Source organism: Siniperca chuatsi, linkage group LG20 (assembly GCF_020085105.1).
Source record: "Siniperca chuatsi isolate FFG_IHB_CAS linkage group LG20, ASM2008510v1, whole genome shotgun sequence".
Taxonomy (NCBI): Eukaryota; Metazoa; Chordata; class Actinopteri; order Centrarchiformes; family Sinipercidae; genus Siniperca; species Siniperca chuatsi.
This window is the reverse complement of record NC_058061.1, coordinates 21191098-21205204: the sequence shown is the minus strand read 5'-3', so window position 1 is coordinate 21205204 and position 14107 is coordinate 21191098. Positions and strand designations below refer to the sequence as shown.

Below are 14107 nucleotides of genomic sequence, written 5' to 3'. Positions count from 1 at the left end.
GTAGTTTGACAAAATAACCTTAACTCTAGGTCCACTTACTAGCTAAATCAGACCTTTCAACCCGATCTCATGGTCTTTGTCAGTGGATGGAGTATAAGACTATGCCCATATGTCGAGATGCTGTTGAAAGATCCAGTAAAAGCTAGCAAGTTGACCTTGAATTCATATTATTTTGTAGTACTCTTTTTTTTTTTAATTCCCTCATACCATCTCTTCCAACCGTTTAACATACCCCCCTTTGTCATGTTTTGTTTAAGTTGTAGTTTTGGTCATTATTATTAGTGTTTATGAGGTCTCTACTGTCTGTTTGTGGCCATTTTTTTCACACAAATCTATTTGCAATTAGTGACAAATGATTTATCACGCCATTGTCATCGTGATGTCGAAGCTGGGATTCATAATCCAACCTCAAGTGATCTTAATTTGTCTCTGAAAAACTCAAAATAACTTTCCTTTACTTTATTTCAGATACAACGGTTGTATCTACCACTTTCCCATGTAACCTGAATGCAGCATAAGATGCCAGGGATGTGAATGTGACATTTAGATGGGTACAGAAGTGCAACTACTGCAGTTATAAAGATTTTTATTATTTGTGGTATTATTCGTGGTATTGTTTTACATCGTTCATACAGATTTGCACTTATCTCAGGCTGATCTTCTCACCTGAAAACTATATATTAATACATTCGTAATAGTTATACGCTGCACTGATCAAATATCTCACTACAGTGCACAATACATTGCTCAGCAAATAATAGTATAAGAAAATCAGAATCAGCAAAAAGGCAGCAATTTCAATAGAAACTAATTTCCTTCTTAAACTATGTGTGTTTAAATATGCAAATTTTATCATTAAACCTCCAGATTAAAACACAACCAGTGTACAAGATATCAGTTCACACTGTCAGGAAATAAAAACAAAAACACTAAGTGCAATAAATAGTTTGAGGTACTGTATATGTTCTGCTGAGGTAAGTGGACATGACACACTGCATCTAAAAACAGACCAGAGTGTATGTGCGTCTGTGTTTTTGTAATAGTTGGCAGAACTTCACTTTTGGAAGTATTCCCACCTTTGCCTTTAAATATAACTAAAAGAATGGAAAGTTATACTACTTCCATTACTAATGTGAATTCATTACCATAACTTCCATAGCTGAGGAAAAAAAACATGGAAGCCTATGCTATAGGATGGGAGATAGATGCATGTATATGTTTTTCCTGTTAAGTGACTCATGTAAAATTCCCTGACTTGAATGTAACAAACATCCTCTAAATTTCCCAGTCCAGAATACACCTCTCTAAATCCCAGGATATTCCAAAAGGTTTGCCTTGACAGCTTCAGTAATCTATGAATCTTAACTACAGCATGTGTCATACTGCCCTATGATCTGCGTCACTTTGGCAACCTGGAAACAGAAACACTCGATCTGTGATCCTCCCGTTCCCTTTCAGCACCATCCTGTCCTCGTACACAGAGACTGTGCCAAAGGCATTGCGGTCAGGTGGAGTTTCAATCACCCCCTCTAATGTCAGGTGGTGCACTCCCGAGTCTTTATCCCGGTGGTATCCACCGTCGTGGTCGTGTCCAGCCATGAAACACACCACACTGCTGTGAGACCGTATGATGGCCAGGAGCTCATCGAAGTTCCAGGCGAGGCATATCGGGTCCGTGGAGTAGGGATGTACAGGGAGGTGACCTGGGCAAGAAAAAAAATACATCTAGATTTCTGGTATCTGGTATAGCAGCACTTTCAGGACAGCAGATGATGTACACAATATATTTCATAGACTGCAACATATAACATAATTCAGTAACTCATGACAGTGAGCCAGCATGCACAATACCAGGACCCTGAAACTGCCGAGGGGCAGCAAGCCGCTGTAACCAGTTCTCTTGATACATCCAGTGCTTTAACTTATCTTGGAAAATAGCGATATGGGGCATTGAATTTGATGAATTTACTGTGTATCAGACCACAAATGAGACAAGAATAGGTTGGGAAAACGATAGACCGCCGGAGCGGAGTGTTTCTGGGGGCCGGGCCTCACTGCTTACTGTACAAAAACGCAACTTTATAACTTTATTCACTGATTTTGGTGAAACTGGATCAAATTTTCCCTCTGATGTCCTTCTGCTGCTTTGCCTCAACTCTTGGTGATATACAGAGTTTCTGGTGGACGGATGGCTTTAAAGCAACCATTAACTGCTATTATTGCAGCTGCCATTAGCTAGTTAGCTCAGTTAGCCATGCAGCTAGTGGTCCTTTTATCTTAGCTGACTGCCCGGACTGGGAGCTTGGAGCCTCAAGTGAGTGTTGGTGTTCACACCGCTAGCATAGGAGCTTTGGACCGAGGAGGTTTTCAAGCCTGGGCTCTGAGCTCCCAGTCTGGGCAGAGCTTTTCCTACTATGACAAGTCACAATGTCTTCTCTGAAAAAGGACTATTGCACTGTGATACAGTTGGGGGGCTCACAAGACAGATTAAGAAACAATGGTCAAAACTGGTGCAGCAGAGGCTGAGATATCGTGACTTAATCCAAATGCATAATACATTTGTAGTCTTCAAGTCCAACCTGATGCATGCGTAACTACAGTAAAGTGATAGCACTTGGGTTATTTTCTCAGACTTGACAAAGCTCCTCCGGGGACACACAAGACATTAGACAACTGTTTTCACAGGCTGAGCAGTACTCCTCCTGACAGACCTTTCTTATCAATTTAAAGCTCGTTCTAAACTCCAAAAAGACAACATGTACGCATTTTTTAAGAGAAGAGCCATTCAATTCAATATTCAAGACAGCTATAACATTCAGCACTGTAAGTTATATCAAAAGGCATCGGCATACCTGTGTTATCTAAGTTGCAGATATTTGGTAAATGGTAAATGGGCTGTACTTATATAGCGCCTTTCTAGTCTTTTCCGACTACTCAAAGTGCTTCAACTACATATCACAGTCACACGCTGATGGCAGGTGCCAACTGCTCATCAGTTGAAAGAAAGTAACGCATTCACACACACTCACACACCGAATAACGGGAGCAATTTGTCTTGCCCAAGGACACTTAGACATGTGGGCTGGGGGAAGCCGGGATCGAACTTTTTGCTGTAATGTTGTAAAGTATATATGTAATTTGTTCTCAGGGCTGCTTTTAAAAGAGATCTTGGGCTCATTGAGACCTCCTGAACACATACAATCTGACTAACTACCCAATAAACCCAGTAAACTGAATTTGATGTATAAAAACAAATCAGTGGAGTGCCTCTTTAAAAGGAACAATGAATACTGCCTGCACACCCACAAGTGTTCTACTTCAGCAGTGGTATAAGTCACACTGTTTGTGAAGCCCTCAGCTTTTTGCCAGATTATCTGTGTAGTTGACAGCTGTTTTGAGTCGTGTGTGTATGTTTTATGCTATGACTTGCTCTGTAGGTGAGTATGTCAAAGATTGCTGCTGTTCCGAATTATATAAAAATTAAATTTAGAATTACAATGAAAAAAAAGAAATAAATCAGTGAATTTAAAGCACAGTTCCGAAAAGAAACATAAAGATACAAATACTTTATTACAACCTACACAAAAAGGTTATGAAACAACGGGAAAGGCATTGCTGATTCCGCAGGAGAGGAGCGATGATGGTCTCAGCCCTCAGATCAAACTCAGAAGACAGAAAATCACAAAAATAAGAGCTTGTTCTCACTGAGCCCATGTGTTGGAGCAGGTGCATCAGTGATACTTGAGAGGCAAGTACTCAAAGCCCACTGTTAAAAAGGGACCTGTGAATAATGTGCACTACACTATGGGCAGAAGCTAAAAAAGTCTGTATGACCAAGCTGTGAGTCATAGTGGAGGCAATTGGATTAAAAAAAAACAATAAACTGTTGGGTTGTGCTGTCAATCACGGTTAGATAAACCTGGTGGTCATTTCCCACCATTTTAGAGCTACAATAGATCAGAACGTGCTCATTTTAACTTGTATGGGAGAGGGTTGAATTTCTACAAATGCCGGAATGAGCACATCGCAACATTCACATTACATATTTACTGACTCCACTTGGAAGAGGCCAGGAATCAAACATAATCTGATTAATTTACACTTTGTATATGCGACAGAGTTTACTTACTGACGATTGTGACTCTTTCCCGTTTCTCATCGGCTGAGGACAGAACCAAATCTAGCCAGTTCAGCTGGTCCTTACTGAACCCACCGTTGAACATTGTAAACCTCTTCTGCAGGCCCTCCGTCACTGAAACAAGAACACAAAATACGAAGATCATCATCTACTTGCTCATTCACTGGTAGTCACCCTGGTGTCTGTGAAATGGCTCAAGTGTGATTAAAAAAATGTAAATGAATGGATTCACTGAATGATCAACACTAACTCGCTGAATTTTCAACCAATTTTTCCAGCAGTTTGGTTTGTTACAAGTGCCCGACGTGTAATTATGATACAGGATACTTGGTTAAATTAAAAATTTTCATACCAAAATACTTCTATAATATAATATTTAAGATGAACACCACTCATTATATCCTGTCTGGCCTCTCTGTACCTCTGCGTTTGAAGCATTTGACAGCAAAATTACAAACCACAGTCCCCGTAAACAGCCATGAAGTAGAATGTCTGCCTCAGAAACAACAACAAACACTAAAGTTAAAAGATTAAGGACATTTCGGGCTGTTTTTAATTACATTTATTTATTTTTTTTAAATGAAAGCTTTGTTTATACTTTATACACAATTTGTCTTCCAATGAGTCCTCACTTATACATTCTATCTAAAGTTTAACCAACATTAGCCACCATAAGCTACTAAATAAAACAAAGCTAGACTGTTCTGTTTCTCTCAAAAATGACACAGTCTCGCTTTAACTACTGAAACAAACTTAAGCCTGGTATTAGAATAAAACGGTAAAACTACTAATAAATGACATACTATAATATAAAATACATTTAAAAATATAATATGTATTTAAATGAATGAAATAGTACTGTATAATATATATATATATATATATATATATATATATATATATATATATATATATAACACAATATTAAATATAACTGTGACAAGTTAGCAGGCCAGCATACTTGGGGGGCAGTTGAGATCCTCGCTGCTGTTGTACTGTCTGATCAGAGTCATCGCATCGCTGTACTGCTCGCTGGACTCCTCTCTGCCCAGCAGGCTCACATCATAGGCGTCCAGGACAACAAACGTAAAGCCGGGGAACGGGCTGAAGTGGTAAGCATAGATGTCTTTGCCCGCCCTGGCCTCACTCAGGCTCCTGTCAGAGTGCAGTGTGCTGTTGAGCTTTGAACGCAGCAGTGCGCTCCTGCTGAAGTTATAAAACTCGTGGTTGCCCCACACATGGTGGACCTCCACGGGGCCGGAGCTGAACTCTCTCAGCACGGTGTCCAGTGCTCGGTCAGAGGCGTCGCGGCCCTTGTTGAAGCCGTCAATAATGTCTCCCAGCTGGAGGATAAACTCTGGTTTGACAGCCGACTCTGACCAACTCTCCAGGGCATTTCTCAGCAGCTGGAGGCTGCTCCGGTAGTACCGCCTCCTCGTCCGGGAGTAATTGTATCCGTCGTCAATATCCGCGTACTGAATGTCAGCTATCACGCCGAATGTAAACAGCGGCGTTTGTTGAGAACAGTCGTCCATTCTCGATGTTGTCTTCGGATTTACTGATGTCTGAGTGCGTTTGCTGTATCTGCCGAGAGACTTGAGTGTTCGGGAAACACTAACCAGGTACCGGTATCCTCTCCACCCCCTCACGTGAGGTTGAAGCCCAGCCAGGCTGTGCTGAATTTCCTCTCCAGTCCGACACGATGACAGTACAGTAACCGGCGTCGACACTGCTAGTGGCAAGTAAAGCAGAATAAAATCAACGACTTCCGGCTGTAGCCTTCAAAATAATGCTGTTAGAAAACCGTGGATATTGACAACAGGTGGAGTTGGAGTAGCAAAATGGCCGCTCATTTATTCAAACGTAACTTGGTCCCGCAATTAGTTTCCTCCTCTCAGGAAAACCAAGATGTCAACACCGGGGAGAAATCACATATGTTATACTATGATAAATCATCTTAGTGAATCATCTAAGGACATTTTACTGGAACTATATAATAAGGTTTGGGAGAAGGGAAAATTGCCACAAGTCTGGAAAAAAGCTGTTTTAGTTCCGATACGCGAGCCGGAAAAGACTGCTCAAACCCAGGGAATTATAGACCAATTGCTTTAACCTCTAGTGTATGCATAATAATGGAGAGAATGATAAATGTAAGATTGTATTGTATGGAAAGCAAAGGCTATGTATCAAAATATCAGAGTGGATTCAGAAGAGGCAGAAATACCATGGACCCTGCTTTATGTTTAGAACATGAAATAAGGAAAGCACAGATTAAGAGGGAAAGCATAGTGGCCATCTTTTTTGATATAGAGAAGGCTATGATGTGGAAGGAAGGATTATTAATTAAACTAAGTAAATTAGGGGTTAAAGGCCTGATGTATAGGTGGATCAAATACCTTTTATATGGAAGATTGATTCAGGTAAGAATAGGGAAGTGTTATTCAGGAAGGTTTTTGGTTGAAAATGGAACTCCTCAAGGGACTATATTGAGTCCTGTGTTATTTTCTATTATGATAAATGATGTTTTTCTGAATTTGGAGAATGGGATGGGATTCTCTCTTTTTGCGGATGATGGGGCGATATGGAAAAGAGGGAGGAATTTGGAATTTAGTGTGAAGAAAATACAGGAGGCTATTGTTAAAAGAGAACAATGGTCATTTAAGTGGGGATTTAAGTTCTCAGTAGACAAGACAAAGACAATGTTCTTTACAGGAAAAAGAAATGACAGTAATTTAAAATTAAAATGATATAATCAAGAATTGGAGAGAGTGAAACAATTAAAATGTCTAGGGTTGTGGTTTGATGAAAGAATCACATGGGAAGCACATATTCAGAAGGTAACGGACAAGTGTAAAAAAGTATTAAATGTAATGAGATGTGTGGTGGGAAGTGAATGGGGGGCAGAGAGATCAGCATTGAAAACCATCTACATAGGATGAATAAGATCAGTGTTAGATTATGGCTGTGTAGCATTTGGATCTGCAGCAAGTACATCTCTCAGAAAGTTAGACAACATTCAATATCGGGCTTTGAGACTATGTTCAGGTGCCATCAGAGCAACCCCAACCTCAGCATTACAAGTGGAAGTGGGAGAAACACAGCTATCTTTAAACTACTGGGTTCATTTAAAAGGACATAATGAAGATCATCCAACGCTAGATGCACTAAAACCCTGTTGGGGAAAGGAGAGACACAAAACGTTTTGGATGGACAACTGAGCAGAAAGCAAAAGAACTAGGAATAACTGAAATAAACATTAGTCCAGCAGTCCCACTCCCAGTAATACACCCTTGGATGCTCCCTGACCCGACTGTAGAGCTCACATTGCTTGGCAAAAAGAACAAAGATAAGGAGCTTATTTTACATCTACAGATAATACAGACAGATATAGAAAGTATCTACTACACCTATGTTCAAATTTATACAGATGCTTCAAAGAACACAGCTAACAAAACTGGTATTTCATTCACAGTTCCAGATTTCAACATTAAAATTGGCAAACGAATCAGTGATGGGGTATCGGTGTGTACAGGGGAGATGCTGGCAATTCTGTCAGCATTGAAACGGGTGGAAGATGTGAGACCTCTGAGAGCAGTAATATGCTCTGATTCCAGCTCGTCATCAATCCGCTTGAAACAGCGGACCAGATGTCTTAATAGAGATACAGCAAACACTATATGGAATTCAAATGATGGGGCTAAATGTGACATTTGTATGGCTACCAGCACATATAGGAATCAAAGGAACTCAAACAGCTGATAAGTGTGCAAAAGAAGCCACAAAAACGAATCACGTTGACATGACAGTAGCCCTTAGTAAAACAGAAATGAAAACCACAATTAAGGAGAAGTTGAAAAAACGGTGGCAGAAGCAGCGAGAAGAAGAGAGAAGAGGAAGGTGGCTTTACAACAGTCAAAGAAAAGTCGGTGTGATGAGAAAAACAGAGAGAACCAGGAAAGAGGAACCATTAGAGGAACCATATTATTCATACCTCCATTACTGCTGTGCAGTATCTTAATAATCTCAATAAGCTACACTTAACCCGACAGTACTTGCATCACTGCTTATTATTTATATTATTACATTGTATTATTATACTGCATTATCATCATCAACCAATAAGCCCACTTGGTACTTCACACTTATTTTATTTTATACTTATACCCACCTGGTACTTCATTTATTTTCTGACCTTATAGTGTATTGTATTATATTTTTTTGCTAGTACTTTCTGCTGTGTGCACTGACGTAAAGGCGAGCTGCTGTAACAGAGAGTTTCCCTTCGGGGATCAATAAAGTATTTCTGCTTCTGCTTCTGATAATATCCAGGCTACGGTTTGGTCACGCAGGATTAAACAGCACATTATGTAAAATAGGGAAACATAATACAGGAAGATGTGCATTCTGCGATCAAGAAGAAACTTTAGAATACATTATGATTTACTGTCCAAAATATGATGCTGAGAGAAGAGAACTGACACTGAACCTTTAAAGAAATAAAGACGAGGTTTGATTAACGAGATCTTTTACAAAGAAGTTCTAGAGAGAAGTGTTATCTGTTGTTGTTTCAGTATCTTAGCAGAACAAATCTGATTAGGAGATAACGACGGTGTGTTTTTTATTTTGATTGATTTGTCTCATTTTCTTTTCTTTAATAATTAGTGGATGTATAGTTAGAATCCCAAACCACACCCCATTCCAGTTGGAATGCACCATAACGTTGATTGCCAACCGGCATAAAACTTTACGAAGAAGAAGAAGAATTAGTTTCCTCCTTTCTTAGCTCATTGGAATGCAGACACAGGTTTCAAGGGTACTATACCAAAAGTGTCTGGTGAAAACGCAGCACAAGTTTCTTTTTCTTTTCCTGGTAGGCTCCCGCGTAGTGCAACCCATGACCTGCGTTGGTGTCGTAGCAGGTTTAACAGGAATTTTGCCTGTCTGCCGTTAAGTGCCTGGACCAAGGTTTTCACCTACATACCGAGAAATGAATGTTACAAAGTATCAAATTACACCTTCAGGTTATTTCTCTTGAGATAGTATATAGATAGTATATAGAAATATATAGATAGTATATAGAAATAGTTCATCCTCCCCTTAAGTTTCTCTAAGGACACTTACACATGGTATTATCAGCACATATTTAATTTAAGTTGTCTCAGTTTAATTCTTGTGCCATTCATTTCTCAGAACCCACTTATAAAGCTCAGAAACTGAAAGTCTGGTATCGCAATACCAAAAAGAGCAACTACAACAACAAGGAGGCTGATCCTTATAGGCACACACACACACACACACACACACCTCATTTGATTCATGAAATTCACTTCCTATGCTCTTTCTCTCACACAAATATTTTGCAGATTGTAACGCTGTGTGGAGTGCATTTAACAGAATGATGGATGAGAAAAAGAAGAAGGGACTCCTTGCCGGACTGCTTGGAGGGTGGTGGTCTCCAGGGAGCCCTAAACAGATTTCGTTTGGGGCTGGCCCTGCTGCTACTGAGTTTAAACTTGTAATGGGGGGGTTCTTCCTTTTGGTTCTGTGGTTTTACATTATTAGGATAAAATTTCCATTGTCGCTCATGAAAAATTATGCTGTTCTGTAAAGTGCCACAGAGGGGCGCTGCACTCTATGAAAAGTACACACTATACATCCATGATGAATTACAGTAGGCAATGGAAAGTTTCCAGTTGCCACAACCATACATCTTTATAAACAACATTGAAAATACAAGCTTAACAGATTTATTTACATATTTATTCATATATTTATGTTTTTGTGCTTTTTAAACAAAGGTTGAAAGATGCAGGATTGTGGATTGATCACACAGGTCAGTTCTCTGCCCCCTCTTCCGCTGAAGCTGTTTCCTTTTCCCTGGCTGACAAAAGAAAAAACACACACACACAAACACTTACTTAAATGCAGATTTTGATCCCTCATATTACTTTCAGGACTCATTATATCCTGTCTGGCCGCTCTGTACCTCTGCGTTTAGAGCGTTTGAAGCATATGACAGCAACATTAGAAACTACAGTCCCAAAAAGAGCTAAGTTGAATTTATGCCTCAGAAACTACAACAACAAACGCTGAACCTCAGCAGAGCGGCATATTTACTGCTGGTCCTTTGTATTGTACTGTATTGTATTGTACGGTATATATGTTATTTTGTCCACCCCCTGTTTAGTGCAGTGTAACACGCCCAGGTTTGTCAGTGTTTCTCCGCAAATAGTTCTGATGATTTGAAAGTCAACTTTGGACATTTTTTTTAAATAAATAAAAAAAAAAAAAAATAGTTAGAGTATCAAACAAATATTTCTGGGAATTTGTAACATAAAGAGTTTATCTTCTATGAATACAGACAAATAATACATGTTGGGATTTTAAAGGCTGATTCTGATATTCTTTTAGACTAAATATCGTGAACTTTTACAATTTTTAAGCAAAAAACATCATTTAACAGTTGAATGAATAAACAAAATGTGATATTTCCGTGAATCTTTTAAATACTCAAACATTTTTACGCAGTTTGGTTGGTGGCTAGTAAAAAATATCTTAGGTGGGTGGGATTCTAAGTATTTAAAAAATCCTGGCTGCGAGCCTACCCCTGACTGTCATTTTGAGTTGATAAAGTTCACCTGAAGTGTCTTGGCCTGGAGTCCACAGCGTCGGGCCAGTGACACACTTGGGAATCCACTTGAGGACGGCGGTGGAGGCCAACTCGCCCCACTCACCCTCAGCTCGGTCCTGCAAAGAATGGAGGGACAGTGAGACAAAGCTTACTTCTTCTTTTTTTTGCGTACAGAGAAGACATGCTATGAAATAGACACATGCTGTGAGACATTTTGTACTGCACGCAAAATGCACATATATTTCCATCTTGATGTTTTCACAAATTACAGTAGGCCTCACTGAGTTATTATAAGGAAGCAGCATTATTGTGTATGGAGCAAGGAGAGCATGAAAACATCTGCAAACTCACTAAAGATACACAATTGATGTTGAATTACCTTCTCTGCTTGGTGGTATTCACCATGCTGCTCACACCCAACGTCAAACACATACTTCCCCGGGCCATATGGCTGCAAAATAAGAAAGGGATTATAATAATAATAATAATAATAATAATGGGAAACCATTATTTAAAGTAAAACTATGGTTTATTAGAAATTGGACTTTATTTTTGTAGCTCCAGTCATTGTTTCCATTGGTTATAATAACATTGTTCTCACCCAAGTAATTGCTGAGATCTGGGAACAAGGCAACATGGCTAAAACTGAGTCCAACAGGGCAGGGAACATGAGCAGTCAGATGATCAGACAGGTTGTAAACAAGACGACAGTTTAACCAGATTAGCTTCCTCTTAACTTGGAAGTTAAATCAAAAGGGAGTGCACTCGTAATGTTGCTAATAATCCCTGTCGCTAAACTGTGATGGATGTTTAAAATGTAGCCAGAGACACAAAAGCAAAACCCAAGTTGTAATAAACCGTAGTTTTCCCATGAGCAGTTATTATGGCAAGACACCGAATCCCATATCGCTCCCGATGGTTGGCCAGCAGTTACCCTGCGTGGTAGCTCGCCGCCATCGGTGTGTGAGTGAATGAGCGGCAAAAACCTTGTAAAGCGCTTTGGATTAAAGTGCTATAGAAAATGTAGCCATTTACCATAGAATGTAGAAGAACTGAATTCAGAGAGACTGCCAAATTGATGCAGAGATTTACAACTGATTATTTACTTACTGAGATAGTATAACTACTTGTATTCTGTACTATACTAAACCATCTACCTTATTACTTCTGACAGAGCTTGTATTATTGTCCCCTGCACCCTACTAAGGCCACAGAAAAAGACATTACATATTTTCATTCATCATTGGCCAAGCATTTTGTGAATATGTAATCAAAGGAGAACTTACATTATTGTTGACAAAGTTACCCTTGTATCTGTGGTTAGAGTGGATGTACTCTCCAGCTGACTCCATCTTGCCATTCACCCATGAGCCCTTGTACTTTGAGCCAGTTTCGTGGTAGTGGTAAATGCCCTGGCCATGCCTGGCAATCAGACAACACCAAAGATTGCAGTAGTTTTAAAATCCCCATTTTCTGCACCTAGTTAGAACGCCTCTATGTTGAAACTAAGCTAAATTTGGTTGAAAAGTGAACGTTTTTGAGACATCTAGGTTGTATAGAACTATTATTTTAACAGTATTTCAGTGACTATATTTCATATGTAAATAGGTCATGCTGTATACTGAAATATAGATATATTAATATAAATATATTTAATGCTTTTGAAACAACACATGCAACCTAAACATCTAAAGAATTTTTAAACTTAGATGACCTGCAAATCAACAAATCCACACTTACTGGGTAGTTAAGGCCCACATCTGGGATTATGAAAAGTAAACTCATATTTCTATTTTCTATAGCAGTGATTTACAAACTTCACGTATTTGTCTGTATCACTGAGTTAAGATAAAACATATCAAGCAGGATTTAAATTGAGAAGGTACAGGAAGCAGTGGCTTCTGAATACAGGCTTTGGGTCCTAACCCGGCAGAGGGATGTGTGCTTTCAGAAATGAAAACTACAAACATCTTAGGGACATGCGCTTGTGATTTGTGGGATTTGTTGGGTCTAGACCTGCTCTATAGGAAAAGTGCAATGAGATAACTTCTGTTATGAATTGGCGCTATATAAATAAAAGTGAATTGAATATTTTTTTAAACTGTAGATATACCTCATGTGATGCAGCCACTCTCCATCATACGTGTCTCCATTGGGGTAAGTGTAGACACCATGACCCTGTCTCAGGTCCTCAACCCATGACCCTGACAGACAAAGACAGGCAGCAATAAGAGTTTGATTTCTGAAGCTCTGTGTTAGGGCTTCAGCTGGTCCCATGTCCGCTGAAAACGTTTAAGAACAGTCACAAGACTGTAAACGTACATTTTAATAGACACCGTGCATACACACTGTAGTTGGCAACTATCTCAACTCATATGCTTTAGCTTTATTGTACCTTCATACTTAGAGCCATCTGGATAGTAGAAAGTGCCCTGTCCATGTTTTATGTTCTGGTAATAGTCTCCCACATATCTTGCCCCATTCTTGAAGCGATATGTCCCCTATTAGACAAAACAGTCAAAGATTGGAAATGAAATACTGTTTTCATCATAGACTGAATATTGATCTAAAAGTAAACAACAAAACATTAGTGAGAGAACATTGCTTAAATTCAAAGTGTGGATTGACCTCATTGTACTTGTGCAAAGTCTACACTGACATCTAACTGAGCGACTCCTTTTCATCACATCTGAAAGCTAAAAAGTCTCATTTTCATGTGTTGGACTCAGGCTATTTGGTGTAGTTTTCTAAATCATACTTTTTCCCTCAGCATACATGGTCTAATTGGTGTGAATGTTGAAGGCACAGTAAACCCCTGATTATTATTTCTATGTTTGAATGTGTACTTTTCCTGAGTGATCCGTATCATACCTCTCCGTGTCTTTTGCCGTTCTCATACTGTCCCTGATAAATATCTCCGTTGGGCAGAACAGCTTTACCGACTCCGTGCCTCTCTCCTGCTTCGTTTCTGCCCCCTTCATATTCCTGCGCCAGTCAAACAAACAGAATAGTTTGTATCCAAGGTCAGAAACAATAACACAGACCGACAGACAACCACATGTCTGCCTAAAAACACACACATGAATTGTTATCAGGCGATAGGTAACGTTAATGTTAACGTTAGCTTCAGTCAGCTAACAACAACAAACCGAACAGAGTATCTAAGTAGCATTAGCTAATTATATTCTCTCACCCCGAGTTTACTGTGTTCATCATCAAACTCATCAGAGCCTACATCCGACATTGTTCTTTGTCAATGTCTAAATCTGGACGACGTAAAGTTTTAGTTCGAAACGCAGTGGTAAAAGCTAGAAAGATGCTCAGCCAACTCTTTGTGC

General features: G+C 39.4%; 2 protein-coding genes across 2 annotated transcripts; both read right to left on the bottom strand.

The window, feature by feature from the left end:
• Positions 1 to 569: 569 nt before the first annotated feature.
• adprm (ADP-ribose/CDP-alcohol diphosphatase, manganese-dependent) lies at positions 570 to 5975 on the bottom strand. Its single transcript, XM_044177545.1, has 3 exons — positions 5100 to 5975; positions 4130 to 4252; positions 570 to 1703 (listed from the first exon to the last, which is right to left on the bottom strand). The coding sequence occupies exons 1-3, from the start codon at positions 5671 to 5673 to the stop codon at positions 1378 to 1380; spliced, it is 1023 nt and encodes a 340-aa protein (XP_044033480.1). The 5' UTR covers positions 5674 to 5975; the 3' UTR covers positions 570 to 1377.
• Positions 5976 to 9869: 3894 nt separating this feature from the next.
• Positions 9870 to 14104, bottom strand: rsph1 (radial spoke head component 1). The gene is made up of 8 exons (XM_044177578.1): positions 13963 to 14104; positions 13641 to 13754; positions 13165 to 13270; positions 12883 to 12973; positions 12056 to 12191; positions 11149 to 11220; positions 10777 to 10885; positions 9870 to 10019 (listed from the first exon to the last, which is right to left on the bottom strand). The coding sequence occupies exons 1-8, from the start codon at positions 14011 to 14013 to the stop codon at positions 9973 to 9975; spliced, it is 726 nt and encodes a 241-aa protein (XP_044033513.1). The 5' UTR covers positions 14014 to 14104; the 3' UTR covers positions 9870 to 9972.
• Positions 14105 to 14107: the final 3 nt, after the last annotated feature.